Here is a 21,054-nt window from a genome sequence, read left to right on the forward strand (position 1 = left end):
CTACACCAGTTCTTCTTGGTCAGTTGATTTTACAGAACAAGGCATATTATTTGTCAGATAAGTCTTTTAAGATGTTTAGGAGCTGTCAGTCAAAGCAGTCACACAGTTACTGTAGCTTTAAGCCTTTCCAGTATCCAAATGGTGCTAAAATATGTTATAAAGTGGTATACGATCAATATAAGGCAAAACTGTTTTTATTAGCAGGTTGTGAATACTCTTAGATGTTGGAGCCAATGGGATTCCTGCTTGACTTCCTTTTAAGGCCAGCTTCAAGTGGCCATTAGAGGAAGTACAGGGTTTAGTCACTTCTGAACTGCCCTCAGTTTTTAGTTCCAGAGGTTGCTGCTTGGTTGTTAGTGATATACTGTTCTTCACTTTTTTGCTGCTATCGTGACTATTTGGATGATGTTATCGTGATCATACCTGCTTAAAAACTGTACAAGCTAATAGGCAAGCATACATTACAACTGAGAGATAGCCTGCAGCTCTGAAACTGTAATATTTGGAAGTTACGCTAGTTTATTGTTTTCTTATTACCTTCTGTTGAATATCTGTAAATATTTCCTCACAATTAGGTTACACGTTGCTAAGTTATTGATCTTATTTATGCAACTTGAGACTGAAGGATAACTGAAGGTTAATGCATTCTTGAGAAGGGCTTTACATTCAATGGATTCAATGGACTTCAATGGATTTTTGTTTTGTTTTTTTAATAGCTGGAGCAACAGAACCAGCTCTTGATTGCCAATCTGTAAAGCAACTGAAAAAATTAGAGACTAAAAGCGGAGCAGAGGCAATCAAAACACTATGAGTAGGGTCCCAGTTGAGAATTGAGACAATGAGATATAAACAGGACACAAGTGATTGTTAGTCACAGGGGTGAACAATAGCATCGTGGTCTGTGTTTGATGAATGGGTGTTTTTAGCAGCACAGGAAGTCGTAACTATATAAGGGCTTTGTGGCCGACGCCCCAAACCCTAATGAGCACGTGCAGAAAGAGTTCTTACCACAGTGAAGGGGGTGAAGTTGAAGGCCAATCAGGAGTCTGCGTTGTCACGGTCATCTGCACTTCAAAGAGAGTGAGAAAGTAGACAAAAACATTGATGTATTTTTACAGACAGCAGCAACACCACCTTCATCATCAGATTAATCTGCAATAATCGGTGTCCTGTGAGGATAATTTGGTTCTAGTTCACTGGCTGTCTGATCTGATAAATGTTTCAAGCAGAGCACCCTGCTGTTCTGTACATGAGGTTAGGCACACACGTTTCACATGTGCGCCATGAAGAAGAAGTGCAGCTGCCAGTGCAGACACATGCACAGATAAGGTCCTGGTTCTGGCCAATGATTTTGTTTTTGTTTTTGTTTTTTTGTTTTAATATATGACCTCAGTTCATGTCACTGGGAAGACTGGTCTGTAGTTTTCTGCAGGGAAGGAGGAAGGACAGAAGGGAGGGTGGGTGCAAGGCAGGGAGGAGTGCTGGAGGAGAGGAGGAGGGATGGAGGGAGGAACAGTCTGAAGAGCCAGAGTGAAGTTTGAGTAGCTGCAGATAGACAGAGAGCAGCAGAGAGAGCAAGACAGATTGGGAAACTGATCCGAGTTCGGGCTGTTAAATTGAGGGAAATTTTAAATTCTCTGAAATTTTACAGAGATGTTTGTAAGACTTTTGGGCATGTAATTTTTGCCCAGATATTAGACTTTTGGGGCCTATTTTTCTATAGTTTGGGATTTTTATTTATTTTTTGCCAGTATTTAGATGATTAATGTCTACTTCACCTCTCAAGATTTTTAGACTGTAGGAGTAGTGTTTTATCTGTGTGTGTGTCTGTTTGTGTGTGTGTGATATAGTAAACCATGGAGCTGGAGCATTTAGGCGGCGGGGGGGTTAAACCCGAGAGGGATAGCAGTCGTCTCTACAAGATAGCTCTGGCCATGTGTGTGTTACTCTGCGCCGCTCTGCTTCTTGCTCTCATACTAGGTAAGTCCACCCCAAACACACACATATATTTATATATGCACACATTTTCCTTATCCTACATTATAATTAGTTAGGAATCCAACATATGAGAATGTATGCATGGTGTCCTCAGATTATAGTACATGCAGACTGTAAATAACACATGACCATGCGAGTGGGAGCAAAGGTCTTTGTGGAGGTCTCGCGGGTAACTTGTGTAGAACTATTTTAGGTTCATGTAAGGTTTCATACACGCCCACTTGCACACGCACAACTTTGTGCTCTCCGTAATGCACAGTGGGACTCAAATCTGGACACTAGTGGAACAGAAAAGAATGTGTTTTTCACAGCTCTTCCTGCAGAGTGCAGTATTTTTAGCAGGGACATGTGTAACGGATTGCAAGTTATTTATTTACATCAATTTAAGCTAGTGCTGTAAAAGATGGTAGGTGCTGGTAGGTGTGCTAAACCAGTAATTTGCATGCTTTAGATTAGCTAAAGAAGGAGCGCTCTCACACATATCCACATAACACTGCAATAAAGGGGGCAAAAAAGGAGTAAGATGAGTTTAAACAAATATATTTAACACCTATCGCGTGCATGGGAATATATAAAATATAATTAAAAAGACAATAAAGCGTGGGTAAACACGGGTTGACTATGAGGGCTGTTATTTTGATGGATTCCCATGGATTAACACAATCCTAGAGCTGGAGAGCTTCTTTGACTGTTCTTTTATTCTAGGAGTAGGTTTAATCCATGTCTGGGGACTGTGTAAGAGTGCTGTATGCACTCTTAGCTGGACTTTTCCAGATATTTCCTCCTGACTACGTTCACACTGCAGGTCTTAACCTCTTAAACGCTCAAGGTTAACCGTTCAATTCCGATTTTTTGATCAAATCCGATTTTTTTGTCTGCTTGTTCACACTACAAATAAAATGTGACAGCAAACGCGCTCTAGTGTGAACCCTCAAAGCGGCCCGCATGCGCAAAAGACGACGTCACACACAACGTCACACACAACGCGCTCTGTTTAGACCCAGAGCAAACAGTATTGTTTGACTGATGGCGCTTAATATAAAGACTTGTTTCGGAATTTACGTTTCCCAATTTTGCTTTAAGTTATAAAGTTATTTTGTTATTTACAAATGGCCTAATAATTATCCTTATTGCTGTTTTAGAGAAGAGCAGTGCTTCAAATGATAGTTGGAAATTTCTGTCAGAATCTGCAGATTATACAGTACAAATAAAATGTTCACGTTTCTCCAACGTTGTCTTCCCAACAGTTTCACCGGATGGCCAGGAAGCGTTCGCGATGTCTTCTCAGGGGCTGATAATTGGCGTCTGTCTTGTGTCAGTGACGTAAAAGACGGATTTAATGACATGACCATTCAAACAGCAGTCGTTTTCTGAAACATCAGATATGTATCGGATTCAGTACCACATACGAAAGTGACCCAGATCGGATTTGAAAATATCGGATTTGTGCCGTTCACACTGTCATAGCATGATCGGATATGGGTCGCATAGGGTCAAAAAAGTCGGATTTGATGCGCTTTCGCCTGCAGTGTGAACGTTGCCAAATTGTTTGTTCTCCGATTCATTATTATTTATTCATTTTTTATTTCTGTTGAAACAGTGCAGTCAGTTCCCTCTGCACAGAACATGTGGACCTTCTTTCTCAAGAGTAAGATTAGTTACTACTCATAATAAAAAAAATACATTTTTATATGTATTATATTATATTACATTATATTATACCCTACTCAAATTCTCAATTTCTGCTCAAAAGAAACAGTTTGGAGCATATGAGCATGCTCACTCTGATATTTAGAAATATTAGAAGTGGGCAAAAATACTGGGCAGCTGTAGCTCAGGAGGTAAAATGGGTGGCCTACTAATTAGACAGTAAGTGGATTGATCCTCGGATCCTCAAAGTACCTTTCCGCAAGATATTGAACCTCAAGATGCCCCCAATGCACCTACTGGAGTGTGAGTGTGTGACTGTTAAAAGCACTTAGGCATGATGTGTGCGCTACATCAGCCCATTTACCAAATAGCTAGCTTGCTTTTGTCTGGAGTGAACAAATATGTCTATCTGCTGTTTGAAAGTTGTGGTTTTTACATTGTAGGAAATATTGCAGCATGGCTCCAGAGGAACTTTAAAGAGAGCCTGATTAGCTATATGCTCATTTTTTCCCAGTCTTACTGCTATGCTCATAGTTTGGATTGGCATCACTCATGTGCAACTCTGCCTTCAAGATTTTGAGGAGAACATTTGAGTAATGTGAGTGTTGCATGGCTGTGAGGATGCTGTAGCAGGGAGGGGTGCGAGAGTAAGTATTGTTGTTTTTTTTTAGTTATTGAGGGAAGGCAGAATTCTTGTGGTTTCATTGAAGTGTAATTACATTACGAGCCCATGTATGCAGTCCCACACACCCACACTAATAGAACCTCCCTTCCCCATCCATGTGAATGACCACACACAGGAATGCTGCTTTGATTTTTTTTTCCAGATATTTTTAATGAGTTTAAAGAGTGTGAGTCTTAAATGTGTGCTTGTGTATCTGCATGTTTGTGTTGGTGGCTTGTTTGGTATCTCAGTAATGGACATAAGTTTGGTTTTAGCAGTGACACTGGAGCCTCAGTCGCGTGTGTGCGTGTTTAAACCCCTGTGTATGGGCTTCTGGGTGAGAGAGCGCCTTGTTGAGTTTGTTCCAGGCCAAGCAGTTCATGCAGGGTTGAAGCTGTTCTGAAAGTGGCCACAACTCTCAACAAGCAGCTCTAACTAGGCAACAAGGCTGGTGGACCTCAGAGGTCAGACATTGCGGCGCAGCACCGTAACGCTCCACTCATCCGTTCACAATGGGGATTTGGTTTCTAAATCTGTCCACGGATCCACATCACATAACAGCGGTTTCTGCCAGGAGGTTAGAAAGGCAGGTTTTTGCTCACCTTCTATGAAGGGAAGTGGATGGGTAAACCTCCAGTTACAATGCAAGTAGCTTAAACAATGGTGTGCCTATTCTGTTTGTTTTGTGGTGTTTTGATTGCCTTTCACAAAAGCGAGCGAGTAATGTCACACTTATTGCATCTTTCAAGAGTGTGGCAAGCATGACTGTTTACTCTGTCTGAGCGCTCTGCAGCTGTATCAGCTTTACTTGTTTATCTCGGTTTGACCCTTTTTCCTAAAGAGTGGCTAGTAGAAATGTCCTCGACTACATCCTTCTCCAATAAGTACTGTCATTTTGGGGTAATTATTGCATAATCACTGGTGGGGGAGTATTCAGAGGCTGAAATATATGTAATAATGCTTCAGTATAGTAGTGCAGTGTTCCAAGGTGGAAGTCATGCAGTCAAAGTTTTACAGCCCCCGTAAGGAGGGGTAGACTGTATGTTTAAACAGTTGAGAATGTAGTAATTTTCTTTCTGTTGAGTTCATTTTCTAGAGCATTTTTTATGATATATATCATTACAACAAAGAGCATGAAAAGTCAAGTTTGCACAATATTTTCAAACTTATACATTTGCTAATAATTCATCCTTGCATTCAGGATATCTTGTGAGATGAGGCAGAATTTCAGAGAGACATTTATGCATCAAATATACAATAACAATAACTGTCTGAGTCAAAGTTGATTTTTTGACCCTAGAACTGGTTTTGCTCAAGGTGCGGCCTTGTAAAAGTCTCAACTTCCCCCAATCTGATGCAGAACTGAACTTGTTCGACGTTTGTGCGCATGCCTTCAGTTCTCAAACTTCACCAGCAACTCTTTTCCTCTTCCTCAGTGTCTCAAAAATCCAGTCAGGAGGAGTTCTGTCTGACCCCAGAATGCATTGAAGCAGGTGAGAAGAGGCGCTAAACAGTCCATCTTGTACGTTTAGCGGGTTACATATGGACTGTCTTAATTGTGACCTAAGTACCTTATGCTTAAATGTCATTGATGGAGGTGTGTTTTTTTTTTTTTTTTTATCTCTGTAGCGGGGTCTATTCTAAGTAAAATGGATCAATCTGTAAACCCCTGCGAGGATTTTTATGCTTTCTCTTGCGGTGGGTGGCTGAAGGAGAACCCAATTCCTGAAGATTCGTCCTCTTACGGCATCTACCCCTGGCTTAGGCAGCACGTTGACATCCAACTTAAAGGTTTGAGAATAAATTCCTCATCGATGTCCTAATAAGCATTTTGGTTTTCTTACAAAGTTTCAGAAGTTTGGAATAATGAAGTATAGATGTAAAATGCATGTACTGAATGTAAATGTATTTTCTTTAAGCTAAATTCTTGGCTGCAGACTGCTCTGAATAGTTTTCAATTTTTTTCTACTTTTGGGATATTGCTGCAGTTTTCTTTATATGGTCGTCTGGTACAGACAGAGCACACCCGAGCTGCTCGGCATACAGGAAGTTAGCCAGTCAGCAAAAAGTGCTCTTTTAGGGAGAGGTAGCTTAGCAAGACAGGACCTATAATGGCTTATTTCAGACAGAAGATAACCATAAGATCCAGTATAATAATAAATGAAAATATTGGAATTACAAAACAGAAAAGGAATAGTGCTAGATATTCAATTCAGTGCAATTTTATTTATATAGCACCAAACAACAACATTTGCCTCAAGGTGCTTTATATTGTGCCTTGAAAACAGGTGACCCCCTGTGAGCAAGCACTTGGTGAAAGTGAGAGGGAATAACAGCCTTTTAACAGGAAGAAACATCTGGCAGAAGTAGACAATGATGCAACCTTTTTCCTTAATAGGAATTTCATTAAAGGTCATGAACAAGGTTAAGTGTTTCCATTCACTGGACTCTTACTTTCAGAGTAAGCTACTGAAATAGCATAGTGCTCCAACAACACTGCAAAGCTCACATCAAATTTAAAAAAAGGAGATCAATACAGCAAGCATGTCATCATTTTAAATGGTAAATGGTGGTTTACCATCATTTTAATCCATACATTCTTTTTTTTTCAATTCTACATTAAACATCAGCCATTATGCATCCTGACTATATGGCTAATTGTGTTATCCTAGTGACGGGTAATGTATCCCTGAGCGGTTAGCCTCTAGCAGAGATTATGACTGGGCATTAGAGGTTTCTTTGAATGATGACTCCAATTTGCTCCATCAGAATTACTGCAAGCTCCTTCTGACCCTGACGAACTTGAAGCAGTGACCAAAGCTAAGACCCTGTACCGCTCCTGTTTGAATGAAAGTAAGTCACAACACAGATGTTTGCTCTGTGGATTTGTGGGGATTTTGTTTATATGAGACCCTCAAAATTCAAACCCTACAATTAAATGTCCTTACAAAGTCAATCATTTACACAAAGACACAGTGACTCTGAAAACAAATAAGGTAGGATGAGCTTTTATTGATCCACACGACAGATCTGGGGTAATGGAAAAGCAATAAGAAACATGGGTGCAGCACAAAGCTAGAAAAAATAGCCACATGAGCTGTAAAAATAGTACAAAAAAAATGTTGTGTATACCATTTGTTGTGTGTCTGTGTACAAAGCTCTATTGGAGGAGCTGGATGCCAGACCAATGCTGAGAACACTTAAACAGCCAGAGTTTCGGTGGCCTGTTGTGGGTGACGGGCGCGGTGGGGAATATCAGTGGTCAGAGAGTCAGTGGAGCCTCCTGAAGACGCTGGCAGCGATGAGGAATCAGCACAGTAAGAGCGTCCTGATTCGCCTGTACGTCTCCCCTGATGACAAAAACTCCTCTCACTACATTATCAAGGTCAGACATTTTTCCTTCATAGCCCATCACATAACTCCACTGTAAAGCACATTTTTATAGTATTGCACTTGCATTGTTGGATTCAAGAACTTGGAGAAATAGAAGTCCATTTCATCTCACTATCAAATTACATTAATCCCATTTTTTTTAGTTGCTTGTACTGAAGTACAAAATCCACAATCCCATACACTGTATATAAAAGATGGACATCTAAAAAGAAAGAAAGAAAAGAAATCGAACGAGGCAAAAAGAAGCCTTCTTTATAGAATCCATGAGTTAAGGACAACATGACTCTGTTTATCTGTCATAAACTCATCTTTTCCCAATTATACTCTATGATCACAGTTGGTACTAAAGTTATACAGATGTTTATTTTTTTAAGTTATAGTCCTGTTTAGTCTTTGTGGTTGGAAAGTGTCTACTATGTGTCAATTTCTCAGTTAGATCCACCCTGCAAAGTTGGCAACGGCCAAAACAATTTCTGTAAACCAGTTTGTAAGGTCAGTGCTATATCCATCTTTTATATACAGCATTTGGTTCCAATTTTGTAGAAGGACTTAAAATTTAGGTTTAGAAATTTTCATTGTTAAAAACTGTGGGACCAGATGGGAAAGTGAGACCAGACAGGATAAGTACCTTTTCAACAAAGAAAATTAAAAAAATAATGCAGTTATTCATTTTTGTTTACTTCATTTTTGTAATAATCAATGATCGTGTGCTCAATCAAAAGGCACAAAAACAGTCCAAATGGGAATGATGCGTACATGCACAGGCTATTCTTATTAAAAGAAATCTCCCTGTGCCAAATTATGACATTGAAAAGTGAATAAGAGCAATATTTTTGAACATACAACCAGAATTTAAAAGCTAATCAGTCATGCGAACAGATCCAAGTTTCAAAGCCAGGTGAGTTATTATGTATCTAGCTTAGCTTCACTAGAATATAATGTATCTGAAACCTCTTGGAACTGTTTTGAAAGACAGCAGTGTAAAAAGCAGCAGAGGCTAACCAGCACTTTCTGTCTTTATGTAGCTCGATCAGGCATCCTTGTCTCTGCCTTCCAGGGAAGACTACATCACCAACACCTCCTCTGCCCAGGCGGTGAGTTTCCACTTTGCCATTTTTCCATCTTACCTGTTAACCAAAACTTTCCGTCCTGGATGAGTGGTAGCAAAAAAGACTTTTCTTCGGAACAAGAGTTTCTATTCAGACTCAATACGTCCCCCTCTGTGTTTTCCTTTAAAAAAAATAGATTTCTTCCTCACCTCAGTCACAGAGTTCTCACTCAAAAGGGATTGTAAAGACCTCATAAAGCACCTTTAGAAGCTATAAATTTAAATAGAATTGAAGATATCAAATAAAGCTTTTTATAATCTCTATAACTGTGAATTCCTTCTTATAACTTCAAATCTAAACATTTATGAGTGAAGACCTGTTCAAGCCTTTGAATTTAGAGTAGTTCAAGATATTCATGCAAAACTTAAAATAGCAGAAATGTAATTTAAGGATAACAAAATCTTTTTGAATAAAACCGCTCTTGTATCACTTTCTTTTTTTAATTGTTTCTAATTGTTTCTTTTTGTACTGATCTGGCTTTAAATATTTCTGAACCACTGATAAATGGATACATTTACATTTATATATATTAGCATATAATGCAAAAAACCTCTTTTGAGCCGAAACATTCTTATTAATAGTTTATCTGATCTGCTAACTTTAACACACTAATATTTAAACTTTCTAATGCTTTATAAACATCATCAGCGAGCAACACAGATTGGATTCCCTTTTTCAGTCACCATGAAGCTATTTGTGAACATAAATGTCCCTTTAAACCACTGAAGATTTTTCTGCTGCTGTGTGTCTCTCCCTCAAAAAAGGTAATAATAAAAAAATACGTTTCACTGAATACTGATACAGTAGCACAAGGGTATGTGAGTGCAGATGCAGGCGCTTGATTGATGTCTGATGATGCCTGATAGCTCAGAGCAATGAAAGAATGAAGTCTCTCTGTCTCTCTCTCCAGTATCGTGCGGCGCTGCTCAGTTTGATGGTGGATGTGGCCGTCATGCTGGGCGCCCCAGAGAAAGACGCTCTGACCCAGATGGAAAAGGCTCTCGCCTTTGAGACCAAAGTGGCTCATGTAAGGACGTCATGTCAGATAAATATAATCCCGCTTAATGTATGAAAATTATTAAATAGGTCTCTGTAGCTCCAAAGCTAATTAAAACTCTACATTATTCTCTGTGAAATATGGCGGCTGATTCATCAGCTTCGCCAACAGTATAACAGGAAATCGTTTTTTGGACAAATTTAGGATCAGTCATGCTGATGACAATTGCTCTCTGTGTCTGCAGATCCTGATTCCCTATGAAAACCGCACCAGCGAGAGCATGTACCACAAATACACGCTCTCTCGCCTGCAGCGCTCAATACCTCAGGTACTTTAAAACAATGCAGAAAAACCGCCAGAGAGAAATCAACCTTAGCATCAGTTGAGACCGGTTCAAAACCAAGTTGTACACGATGTCCTTGTCCGGTTTTTCCTGAGAAGTCTTCCTACCAAGCAGGGCTTTCTTCAATAGTACCAAACATTCCTGTTTTTTTGTGGACTGTTTTGTTTCCAAGGTCAGAAGAAAGATCAGTACCGCTCTTATGGTGAATTTGTAGCTACTGAGAGCAGAAACTCAATCAGCAAGTCAAGGAAACTGCTTTTATTGGATTTGTCTGAAATGTAACTACAAGCTTCATGATATGTTTAACCTCTATACGAACCGAATTAGAAACGAGGACTGCTGATATTTTGTATTTACCTGTGCACAAAAATGTAGTTCACAAAAGTTGAAGTTGAACTCTGAAATTGAAAAAATACAATGCGTGCAGGTGTTGCGATGCACAGAAACTGAAGTAGCTGGCTTGGTGAATATACTACATATTTCTGTATAGTGTTAAAGACCTTTCGTGCTCTTTCTCCCCCTCTCTCTATCGCTGTAGTTCGATTGGCTTAATTTCGTAAAAACTGTGGTGGAGTCTAAAGGTGACCCGGATCGATCCATCTCCTCCTCTGAGCCTGTCATCGTCAGAGTTCCACAGTACTTCAAGGAACTTATGAAGCTCATCGAGGCCACCGATCCCCGGTACAGACTCCCTTTCTATCGTGGTGCCTTGTTGACACAATAGCTTAAAGACACTCTTCATACACACCCTATTAATAAATACAATTGTTTGGTCCCAATGCGAGCTAAACAGTGTAGAAAACTGCCTCGGGTAGTTTACGTGCATCAGCAATGCAGATGCAAAATCTGCAAGCAATAGGCAATAAAAGGGTGCAAAAGCTACACAGCCTCAAAGTTCAGATGCTTGGCTTAATGGCAGGATGGCTTTAAAGAAAGAGCAGCTAAAACAGTGAGGGGCGCAGTAGTCTCTGTAAAAGAAAAATAAGGATTATTATGTAGTGTATATCAGGCAAAGCTACTCTTCTAGTGTCAAAAAATTGAAGAATTGGCACCTGAGATAAATATTCAACTCCCCTTTAAACTCAACCCAGTCCTCATAAGGGACAGATATAATGTACACACACAGGCACAGACATGAGCCCACACTGGGGCTCGAGGGCACCTGTCGCTCATTACAAGTATTTTACAGTGTATAATGAGATTACATGTAGGAATTGAATTAATGTCCCCGTGTCTCTCGCTCTCCAGGACGGTAGCGAACTACGTCCAGTGGAGGACAGTCTTTTCCCGGATAACCGCTCTGAGCCGTCGTTTCCTCTACAGATACCTTGACTACGCTCGGGTCGGTACACAAATCTATGTCCATATATGATCACTTTTGAATGTTTTGAAAACAACTGTATTTTAGAAAAGCTTAAGAAATGCAATATTTTGAATGTTAACATTTAGCGTGCTAACCGAGGCCTGTTAAATCTCAGATGTAGCTCTTGGGTTTTTCACAGTTTCTCAGAGCAAAAGTCTGACCTCGGGGTGAATTTATTAGGACATTCACTCCTTGGAAGTCTGGCTGCTATCTTGAATGTCTTCCACTTGTGAATAATCTTTCTCACTGCAGAATGATAGACTTTAAATTGTTTGAAAATAACCTTATAACCCTTCCCAGATTGGCTGGCACCAACAGTTGCTTCTCTGAGATCATTTCTGATGTACTTGCTCCTTGGCTAACACCATTGTGCTAACACACTAAAATCTTCCAGACCTGCAAAACTGCCAAAAATCTCTGCTTTTATAAACGTGCTCAAACTTGCTGATGATTAGTTAATTGGGTGCATTTCATTAGCAGCGGCAGCTGCTCATAATTCTCTTAATGTACACTTTTTTTCCCTTTTTAAATGTTTTACACCTAAACCTAAATAACTACACTTGAAGGTTTCTCAGCTTTTCTCAATCTCTGTTTTTAGGTCGCAAAATTCTTGTCACAGTACTTAGTGAGTCGGAGAAAGATTTTCTAATTTTACCAGCTGGTAGCTTCAAATGTTTTAAACAAATCATCCCCCCTCCCCGACTAAAGTGACTCAGCGTGAGATCTTAAACACTCTCGTTAATGGAAACTTGTCAGTGGAAGTTGTTTTTTTGGAGCGATGTCACCTTGAATTTCCGTCTCTCTCGCCCCCATTAGGTAACCACAGGAACCACCTCTCTGACCCCGCGCTGGGATAAGTGTGTTAACTACGTGGAGAACTCACTTGTTTATGCCACCGGCCGCCTTTTTGTCAACACACACTTCCAGGAGGACAAGAAACACCTGGTGTGTGTGTTCCCATCATATCCTAAATCCTGGCTCAGCTATTTGAGTTTTCTGTAGCTGCGTAACAGATGAGTGCTGAGCTGTGATGTCTGCATCACTGTAGGTGTGTGTGTCTGTGTTTAGATGGCAATGATGCTGGGCCTTTTTTGCATTTTTTATAAACAGCCTCACTTTGCTATAAGTGAGAACGTTCTAGGTTTGCGTCTGAAAATCTGAACATTTAAACTTCTGTTTCGTACTTGATTTGTTTCTTAGATGGAGGAGCTGATCGACGGCATCCGCTGGGCGTTCATCGACATGCTGGAGAAGGAGAATGACTGGATGGATGATTTAACCAAGAAGCGAGCTGTGGAAAAGGCACAGTTTATTCCATCTTTTCTAATCTAAACTGTAATATTAAAAAAATATTTGGATTGGTGATGTGAATTTCAAACTGTTTAATCCAAAACTGGCCCAACAAATTGAATGAAATACAGCAGTGCATTAAATAGTGAAAACAACACCCTTTCTGAACAGCTGTGTTAGTCACATCTAACCGTTAAAACAAAGTCTGACCTTACTGTAGTTGCAGCAGCTGGAAACAGCTGCCAAGCTAGAACAGATACTATTGTTCTATCGGTTCGGGAAATCTGTTAGTATTTACTGGCACCACTAAAGAATATTTATACGCAAAAAAGAAGAAGTCCTTTACTCAACAACCCAACAACAGTGTCTCTTACTTGATCCACCATAATCCTTATTTATCTTATAGTCAGCCTTGGTGAGGTTCTTAGGCATAAGTCATACGGGCCAGAGACCCGTGGACAATCCCCTGGCAATACCATAGAAAAATGACTATTCCCTGAGCAGTTGGCAAGTGGTTGAAGGAGGTGGTTGATAGTCACTAGGTGAAACTTGTCACAAAGAGATATATGATGTTCAATATTTTTTATTTTTACCACTTAACGAGCAGTTGGTAAGTCTTTGCGGACAAGTCAGCATCTTCCCTACAGGCAACAGCATTGATTTGTTAGTGCCCAAAGCAGTTACAAGGATGTTTTTGGTGCTGCACACTCTTTGTGACTGATTTCACCTTGCGACTCGAACCACTCACCAGTCAGTCAAGGAATACAAATTTCCCCTAGTGACCAGTGCTTTCCAGGGGGGTTGCTTCCTGTTCAAAAGCCTGTGTTAGTGATGCTTTAATCCATCCTTTTATCTCTTCCCTCTTAGAAGCCACGTCTCCTTTTATTAACTTATAACTTTCTTCTACTTGACTGCCCCGAACCAAACTGTGGTTCGGGGCCTTTTATGCTGTGACCATAAAATGATATCATCTCTTGCTGACATCAAACTGAGAGAAAAAAGAGTGTTTAGAGCAGCGCGACACCTGAGCTTTTGGCTGACAGGGATTGTCACATTCTCATTGATTGCAATTTTCATGTGTTCTCACTGGAACTGCAATGATTGAGAGAAAATACATTATCATAGGTTTTCATAACGTCAGACTCAAATGTGTCCAGGATCTTATTGCTAACACAATTGTTTTCAGCTCCACTCACTGTTAAAATGTTTTTGATGCCTCTCAGCTTGAACCGAGCTACTTATCATTCACCAGCTTTGCTCAAGCTACAATACTGAAACCATTTAAAGAAATTGGGTCCACTTTATGGCAAGCATATAGACCTTCATAATTAAAAAGGATTTTGCTGTAGGGACCCGGCAATGTTTCTGTGAAGACACTTTAGCCTATGACTCTCACAGTGCTCTCTTTTTATTACTTTAATATCATTTAAACTTACTCGTTCAAACTTATATTTGCACTCACTGCCAATTAAGTTTGACTGAGAGTCTGACACACCTTTTTATGTTTAATTTAGATTTTATTTAAATTCTCTTATCTCTCTCTAAAGGCACATGCAGTCCTGGCTAAGGTTGGCTACCCAGAATTTATTTTGAATGACACCTACCTCAATGAAGATTTGAAGCAGGTCTGTTTAAATTAGCACAGCACCAGCATCCATCATGTTCCTGCAATGTTTTTCCCCCTTTTCATTCTGAAGATGGAGGAATGTTGCTATTTAGAAGTAATGTGTAATGTGTTTGTGTCTGCTTCAGCTAGAGTTAAAAGAGAATGACTACTACGGCAACGTGATGCAGACACTGAAGTTCATCGCTCAATCCGATCTCTCCTGGCTACGAAAGAGCGTCCCACGCACAGAGTGAGTGGCAAGTGTGAATACTTAATTAGGCACTGTGACATCATCCGTTTGATAAGGAGATACATGTTGACATTAGGTCCGTCCTAAAGTATATGCAGCTTTACTGCTTTTTGACTCTAATGGGCATTATAATATATAAAATAGGCATGGTGATGTATTAAATGAGACTTGAAATTAGGGATACAGCAACAGGAGTCGCCCCCTGTTGGCCACTGGAAAGAAGGAGGCACTTCCTTTCTTGCCTTTCTTGAAGCTCCAGCGATCGTTTATAATCAGGCTATGGTTTTATGTCCTTATTAATGCCTAATGCGTGTTTGTGTTTCAGGTGGTTTACAAATCCAACAACCGTGAACGCCTTCTATAGTTCATCCACAAATCAAATCAGTAAGATATACATTCATTACATTTTGTTTTTTTAATCACTCAGTTAAGTCCTGACCAGACAGATCAAAGCACCAATTCTGGGATTTCCATTTTTTATTATTTTTATTAGCAAACATAAGATTGAAAAGCCTTGACCTTATGCAGTAAAATATCCTGTTTGGAAAGAACTAAAGATACACAAAAAGAAAAATTATTTTTGGTCTTCTTGTTTAGGATTTCCTGCTGGAGAGCTTCAAAAACCTTTTTTCTGGGGAAAAGAGTATCCAAGGTGAGTCATCCCACCCAAGAGCTGACTTTATTTTAAAAGAAAAACCTCCTATTAGAGAACCACAGCCTGGGCAGCATTATTGTTCTCAACAGATCTATAAACTGTCCTATATTAAACATTGGCTTGACAGCTTGATTTTATTTTGTAAAGCAATTTCCCACAGCACAGTAACATTTGTCCATGCTTCTTCTTTTTTTTTTTTTTTTTTATTACCATATCTGAGACTGAATGACAAGCTATGTAACAATCTGCCCAGCTGGAATGGTGCTCACTCACTTAAGGCTTCCAAAGCTTCTATTGCTTTCTTTTTATTGTGTTCTTTCCTCTTCCTGGTGTTTTGTTCTCTGAGTGATACTTTACATCATTAAACTAAAAGTTACTGAATGAAGAAAGTAGCTCATTAACTGCCTGCCAGCTGTCAGTTTTAATGCTCTTTAGCTTGGCCGCTAATAGAAAAATAACTGCACACAGTTTATGTATGATAGGATCCAGTGGTGTGTGACGACTTTTACAAAAACTCAAGCAGAGACAATGACAAACAAAAAGAAATTATCTTCCACTGTTTAACAAGACAAATTGTTGTTTCAGACTATGAAACAACCGTTTCATGATTTAGTGTTGCATGTTATGCATCTTGCAGCACTCTGTGTGGTCATCTTCCCCTTTGTGCACTTCTTGCTGGCTGAAGAATTATTAAATGTTATTACTTTTATAGTTATCATAAAAAAAGATTTGCTCTTAGGTGACAATGATCTGTGCCGGAGGAACATTTAAGAACATTTAGTAGAAGTAATAACACACTTTATATACCACACTGTACATAAAGCTGTAGTATTGTTATATAAATTTGATTGGTAAAAATCAATATCACTGCTGTTTATGTTTGAGGTTGGTTTAAATATTTAAATATATTCTACTTGGTACTCAGTTATATACTTGTAATTGTTCTAAAGGACCATTATAGCTAAATTAAAAGGCCTGTGCACTGTCAAGATCTACAGGAAGATTCAAATCATTAATGAAGAAATAAGGTAGCGTATTAAACAAAACAGCTGTCTAAAGATGATACACTCAGTATAGACAGCTCTCGTGCATGCTAATCTGAAAGTACTGGTGAAGTCTGCAACTGTTAACTGTGTTCAGAGCCTTGAACGCAGAGCCAGCAGCAACTTGTTTAGCATTGCTAGTCTCCCTCAGTCTCCCATCAAAAACCAGAGGTTTATCCACAATGCACATTCCAATGGAATCATAGTCAAGCAGAGTCAAATGTGCTTCCAAAGACAGAGGCTGCAGCCTCAAGATGTCAATCATTTAAAGAATGGATACAGTGAAACCAGAATAATTATGACAGAATTCTGTTTGAGATGTCTGTGTTTAGACTTCATTGAACAGGCACTGCTTGCATACTTCCCCTGATCGAGCACCACTGATAGAATCTAATCCTCTCTTGAAATTCCACAAGACGTTGACTTGTGCCACACTAAAATCTGTGTTGTTTTCCTTCGATTTACAGATCTTTAAGTTACGGTGCCATCGGGGTAATAGTTGGACACGAGCTAACGCACGGCTTTGACAATAACGGTAAATAATGTTTGCTAATAATGATTTCAAAATATAACATTTGCGATTGAATAATAATGAATTATGTGGTCTGAACAGGTCGCAAGTATGACAAAAATGGCAATCTTGAACAGTGGTGGAGCAACTCGTCCATAGAGGCCTTCAATGAGAAGACCCAGTGTATGATTAACCAGTATAATGGTTATCACTGGAAGGAGGCGGGCCTAAATGTAAGGAAACAGTCTGAATGTGCAAAAATTTATAAAAAAAAAAAAGAAGAAAAAACTGCAGATGTAGTTTAAACCACTTTTCTAAGAAACTGTCTAAAAAATGCCTGTGTATAACTGGATAATTATCAAAGTCAAGAAATAACTGAAGACTGTTGTTCAGTTCAGACGTTTCTGATGCATTACTGCCTTTGTTACTCTTTTGTAAATGTTTTGCCCTGCAGGTGCGGGGTAAGAGGACCCTGGCAGAAAACATAGCAGACAATGGAGGAATAAGAGAAGCATTCAGGGTATGATCTATGATTTAAGAAATGGTTTTCTACAGGAGCTGTCTACTTCGGACATTGTGAGCTATTGTTTTTTAAAAAAAAATTCCTAATCCTAAAGGAATTTGTTCCCTTAGCAAAAATGATGAAGAAGAATTAACGACGTCATGTAAAGCAATCCAGATGAGAGAATGTTTATTTCACTGTTCTTGTGTAGGCGTACAGGCGGTGGGTGGATGAGAGAAGAGGTGGTGTGGAGGAGCCTCTGCTGCCTGGAGTTGCACTGAACAACAACCAACTGTTCTTCTTGAGCTATGCACATGTAAAGACACTTTTGCACACTGTTTTTCACTACGCTCTAAATGCAGTTTTTCTGCCAGTGTGTGTTAGATCTGAAGACCTTCAGTTGATTTGCAGGTCTGCATAGTAAAGTGATGATAGACAGGTAATATTTGGGCATTTTCCTATGGGAAATGTAATGTTTGGGCACTTTAACATAATGGTTGAATATAAACCAAACCATATAAACCATTAAAGTGTATTACATAAAAATAGTATATACATTAAAATTGTACTTCAGTAAAGTACTTGAGTAAATGTACTCAGTAACCTTCTATAGCCGGTTCTATCCATGCTGGAGAATCCAATTGTATTTCCCATGGTCCCCTTGTGGACACATCCCTGATGTGCTTCATTTCTTAACTACAGTTTTATGCAAATTTAAAGAGTCAGTTCTTGTAATTCCTAAAAGTGTCAGTAGGAGGCAATGTTGCTCCTCTCACGCTGTCATTTACTGAAACAAATGTAAAATATAGTTGAACATATCTATTTCTAATGCTATCAAAACCATAGAGATGAGAAAGGTTTGAAAATCTATCACAGGGCTTTCATGCTGTGTTCCACATCTTGGGTACTGCTCTTGTTGAGCTGTTAGAGTTATTTGTTCCCCTTTCATGCTGTCTAGCCAAACAGGATGTCATCGTGTTCTACTGTTTCCATGTGTGGAACATGTCTGGCTACTCAGAATTATTGCATTTATAGAAGCATGCATGTGTGATTTTGCATTCAAATGCATTCCTGTCTGTGGAAATAATGAAATGCAATGGCCTCAAATGGAATGCTAGACAGAAGTTTTCCTTTCGGATTTTTATTGTAATATTGCATGCAGTGGCGCATGTTAAGTCAGAAACTTCTGAATACGCATACGTAATTTTGAGTATCTAGCAAAGCATTTAATCGGTGTGTTTGTAATGCGCAGGTGAGATGTAACACATACAGACCAGAAGCGGCCAGGGAGCAGATCCAAAGTGGAGCTCACAGTCCACCAAAATACAGGTGAAGCCCGCACGCAGACACACACATGGACACACATAGCAAGAACCCCTCCAACCTGACCTTTATCGTCACTCATGTCCTGCAGAGTTATTGGAGCGATGAGTAACTACGAGGAATTTCGGAAAGCATTCAAGTGTTCCGAGTCGTCGATTATGAACAGAGGAGCACAATCCTGCCGGGTGTGGTAACCTTCGACCTCAGCGTGATATCCCTGAAAAGGCTGATAATGCTGGATTTATCCAACATAGTTTACATGATAAGGGAACAACATTAAAATGAAGTAGAGTTGTTCTCACTGAAACACCCTAACACATACACAGCGTTTGGGTTAGTGTGGATCTTTGACCTGAAGCCGCTTTCAATTGGCTAACAAGAAAAATTTAACTTTTTACAGTCATCTTTCTTCCTTATGTCACATAAATTAAGGTTGAAGATTCTTATAAAGGACCACAGTTACAGGGTTGGAGACAAACATGTTTTTGTGACATTACAACAACACAGCTATATGTGCTGTACATGCAGCTAAATAAAAGCACTGCATTTACATGAACTGCATTTCTTCTGAGAATTTATGTAATGTAAATGTACAATGATGAGAACTTTTCTACTGATTACAAAAATATATCCCAGGTTGTTTTTTGTGACTGTAGGATACAGATATATCAGCTCAGCTCGCATTTATTTGTCAGCAGCCCAAATTCTGAACACTGTACACCAAAGATTAGCTCTTTAAGTAAAGTTATCTTACTTAATATTATTTTATTTTGAAAACCAGTATTATAGAAGCAAAGTGATCTTAATGTAACATCTAGCAAACTAGATCAGGTACTTTGTCTGTGAGTTGGAATTTGAGTGTGTGTGTGAGTGTGTGTGTGGGCCCAGATTTTCCTTTGACAGTCTTGCCTTCTGTTTTGCTTCGTTTCAATCTTGTGTCAGACATTTATATTCATTGCGCTGCAGTTCAGCCTGAGGCAAATGAACTTACAGAATTACAAGCACTCAAACTGCAGCATGCGCTCTCATTTGTCTTTGTGTCTCCGTCAGTGGACTGTACCGCTCAGGTGCATTCACACCACAAAATGATGTTTCTTGGGAATAACAGGAATACTGTATGATGCATAGTTTAAAAATTTCGTCAGAAAATGGGAAAGAAGTATCTGTTGGCTGTGATTTGTTGACTTTGTATCAGCCTGCTGGTCTTTTTCTTTATTTAGCATTTTGTTTTTAATAAAGAAATCTGTAGTGAAATTACACTTATCATTCTAGAATTAAATCTACCGATTAAAATCATGAAACAAATATTAATTATGAGTTTTTAAAATTTCTGTAAAACTTTTTTTAGTGTTACTGCCAAACAGTAGTGCTAATGTTTGATTCTGTGCCAATTATACAGCTGTTGAGACCTGTTGGTAATCCTCCCTGCCAACAACTGGTTAGTAGGGAAAAACTGGTATTTTTGATCTGGAGAACAGTTGATGGCAGTCTCTACACTGTAAAAAATGTAAATAAAGAACAAACAAAACAAAGAATGTGCTGTTAATTTTCTACCAGTACATTGTCTGTTTTTTCTTTGTTTCTTTGTTTGTTTATGTAAACTACAAATGGTAAAAGAAAGAATGACTAAATTCCTAATAAATTTTCTTACTTTAAAATAGTACATTGTGCTGTATTTTTACAGATTTTTTTTTAAAGTGTCTATTAAATTGGTTAGAAAGGGAGCGCTACACACAAAAAAAAACCTGTTTTTCATAGGATCAGGACTAAAAGAAAAAATTATGATACTTAATTCAAAATAATATAAAACTGGATTAACTTGTAAATAACATCAATTTTAAATTTGTTATCAATGGGCAAGCCCTAGTCCTGTAACTTTACTGTCAGTATTTTAGTAGTACGATATCCACTGTAGAAATGATTAGATTGAAACCAGTGTATATCATTACAGGTCTTTGTCTTCCTTTTTTCATTATTATTATTATGTCTTCTGTTTTTCTTCGAATGTTTTTGTAAGTTAATATGTGACAAACTTTTCATTGTAATTATACATTTGTATGTCGTCATAATGGTCCACTGATTCTGGTCTTCAGTTTTGTTTTGTTTTTTAGGTTCCAATAAAACTTCTGAGACATTACACTGTACCTCCAATTTTGCCGTGATTGATAAGAAGAGACAAAAAAATATGTGTGCGAACAAGAGAGAGAGCCAGAGTGATGTAGTGAGCAGTGGGTGGAGGGTGCTGATGGATGGTGGACAAAAGACATAAAGAGATTGAAAGCATGTCCATTTATTGATTTTCCTCCGGACTCGCTATTACACACACTTACACCACATCACATCCCATTCATTTATGT

At 38.9% G+C, this 21,054-nt stretch overlaps 1 protein-coding gene across 1 annotated transcript; it reads left to right on the forward strand.

The window, feature by feature from the left end:
* The first annotated feature begins 1,856 nt into the window (after window positions 1–1,856).
* On the forward strand, window positions 1,857–20,834 carry phex (phosphate regulating endopeptidase homolog, X-linked). The gene is made up of 22 exons (XM_040044108.1): window positions 1,857–1,980; window positions 5,749–5,805; window positions 5,942–6,103; window positions 7,082–7,165; window positions 7,471–7,697; window positions 8,731–8,799; window positions 9,725–9,841; window positions 10,056–10,139; window positions 10,693–10,835; window positions 11,403–11,496; window positions 12,334–12,462; window positions 12,718–12,819; window positions 14,355–14,432; window positions 14,560–14,663; window positions 14,989–15,047; window positions 15,261–15,315; window positions 16,829–16,896; window positions 16,975–17,105; window positions 17,327–17,392; window positions 17,586–17,690; window positions 18,627–18,703; window positions 18,789–20,834. Exons 1-22 carry the CDS (start codon window positions 1,857–1,859, stop codon window positions 18,889–18,891), a joined length of 2,238 nt encoding a protein of 745 aa, XP_039900042.1. The 3' UTR covers window positions 18,892–20,834.
* The last annotated feature ends 220 nt before the right edge of the window (window positions 20,835–21,054 follow it).

Source organism: Simochromis diagramma, unplaced genomic scaffold (genome assembly GCF_900408965.1).
Source record: "Simochromis diagramma unplaced genomic scaffold, fSimDia1.1 OVJJ01000602.1, whole genome shotgun sequence".
NCBI lineage: Eukaryota > Metazoa > Chordata > Actinopteri > Cichliformes > Cichlidae > Simochromis > Simochromis diagramma.

Excerpts from the sequence above, each read along its gene's own strand:
- phex (XM_040044108.1), top strand. The coding sequence starts at position 1,857 with ATGGAGCTGGAGCATTTAGGCGGCGGGGGGGTTAAACCCGAGAGGGAT. Across the intron at positions 6,104-7,081 it reads CGTTGACATCCAACTTAAAG|AATTACTGCAAGCTCCTTCT; the intron begins GTTTGAGAATAA and ends TTGCTCCATCAG. Across the intron at positions 8,800-9,724 it reads ACACCTCCTCTGCCCAGGCG|TATCGTGCGGCGCTGCTCAG; the intron begins GTGAGTTTCCAC and ends CTCTCTCTCCAG.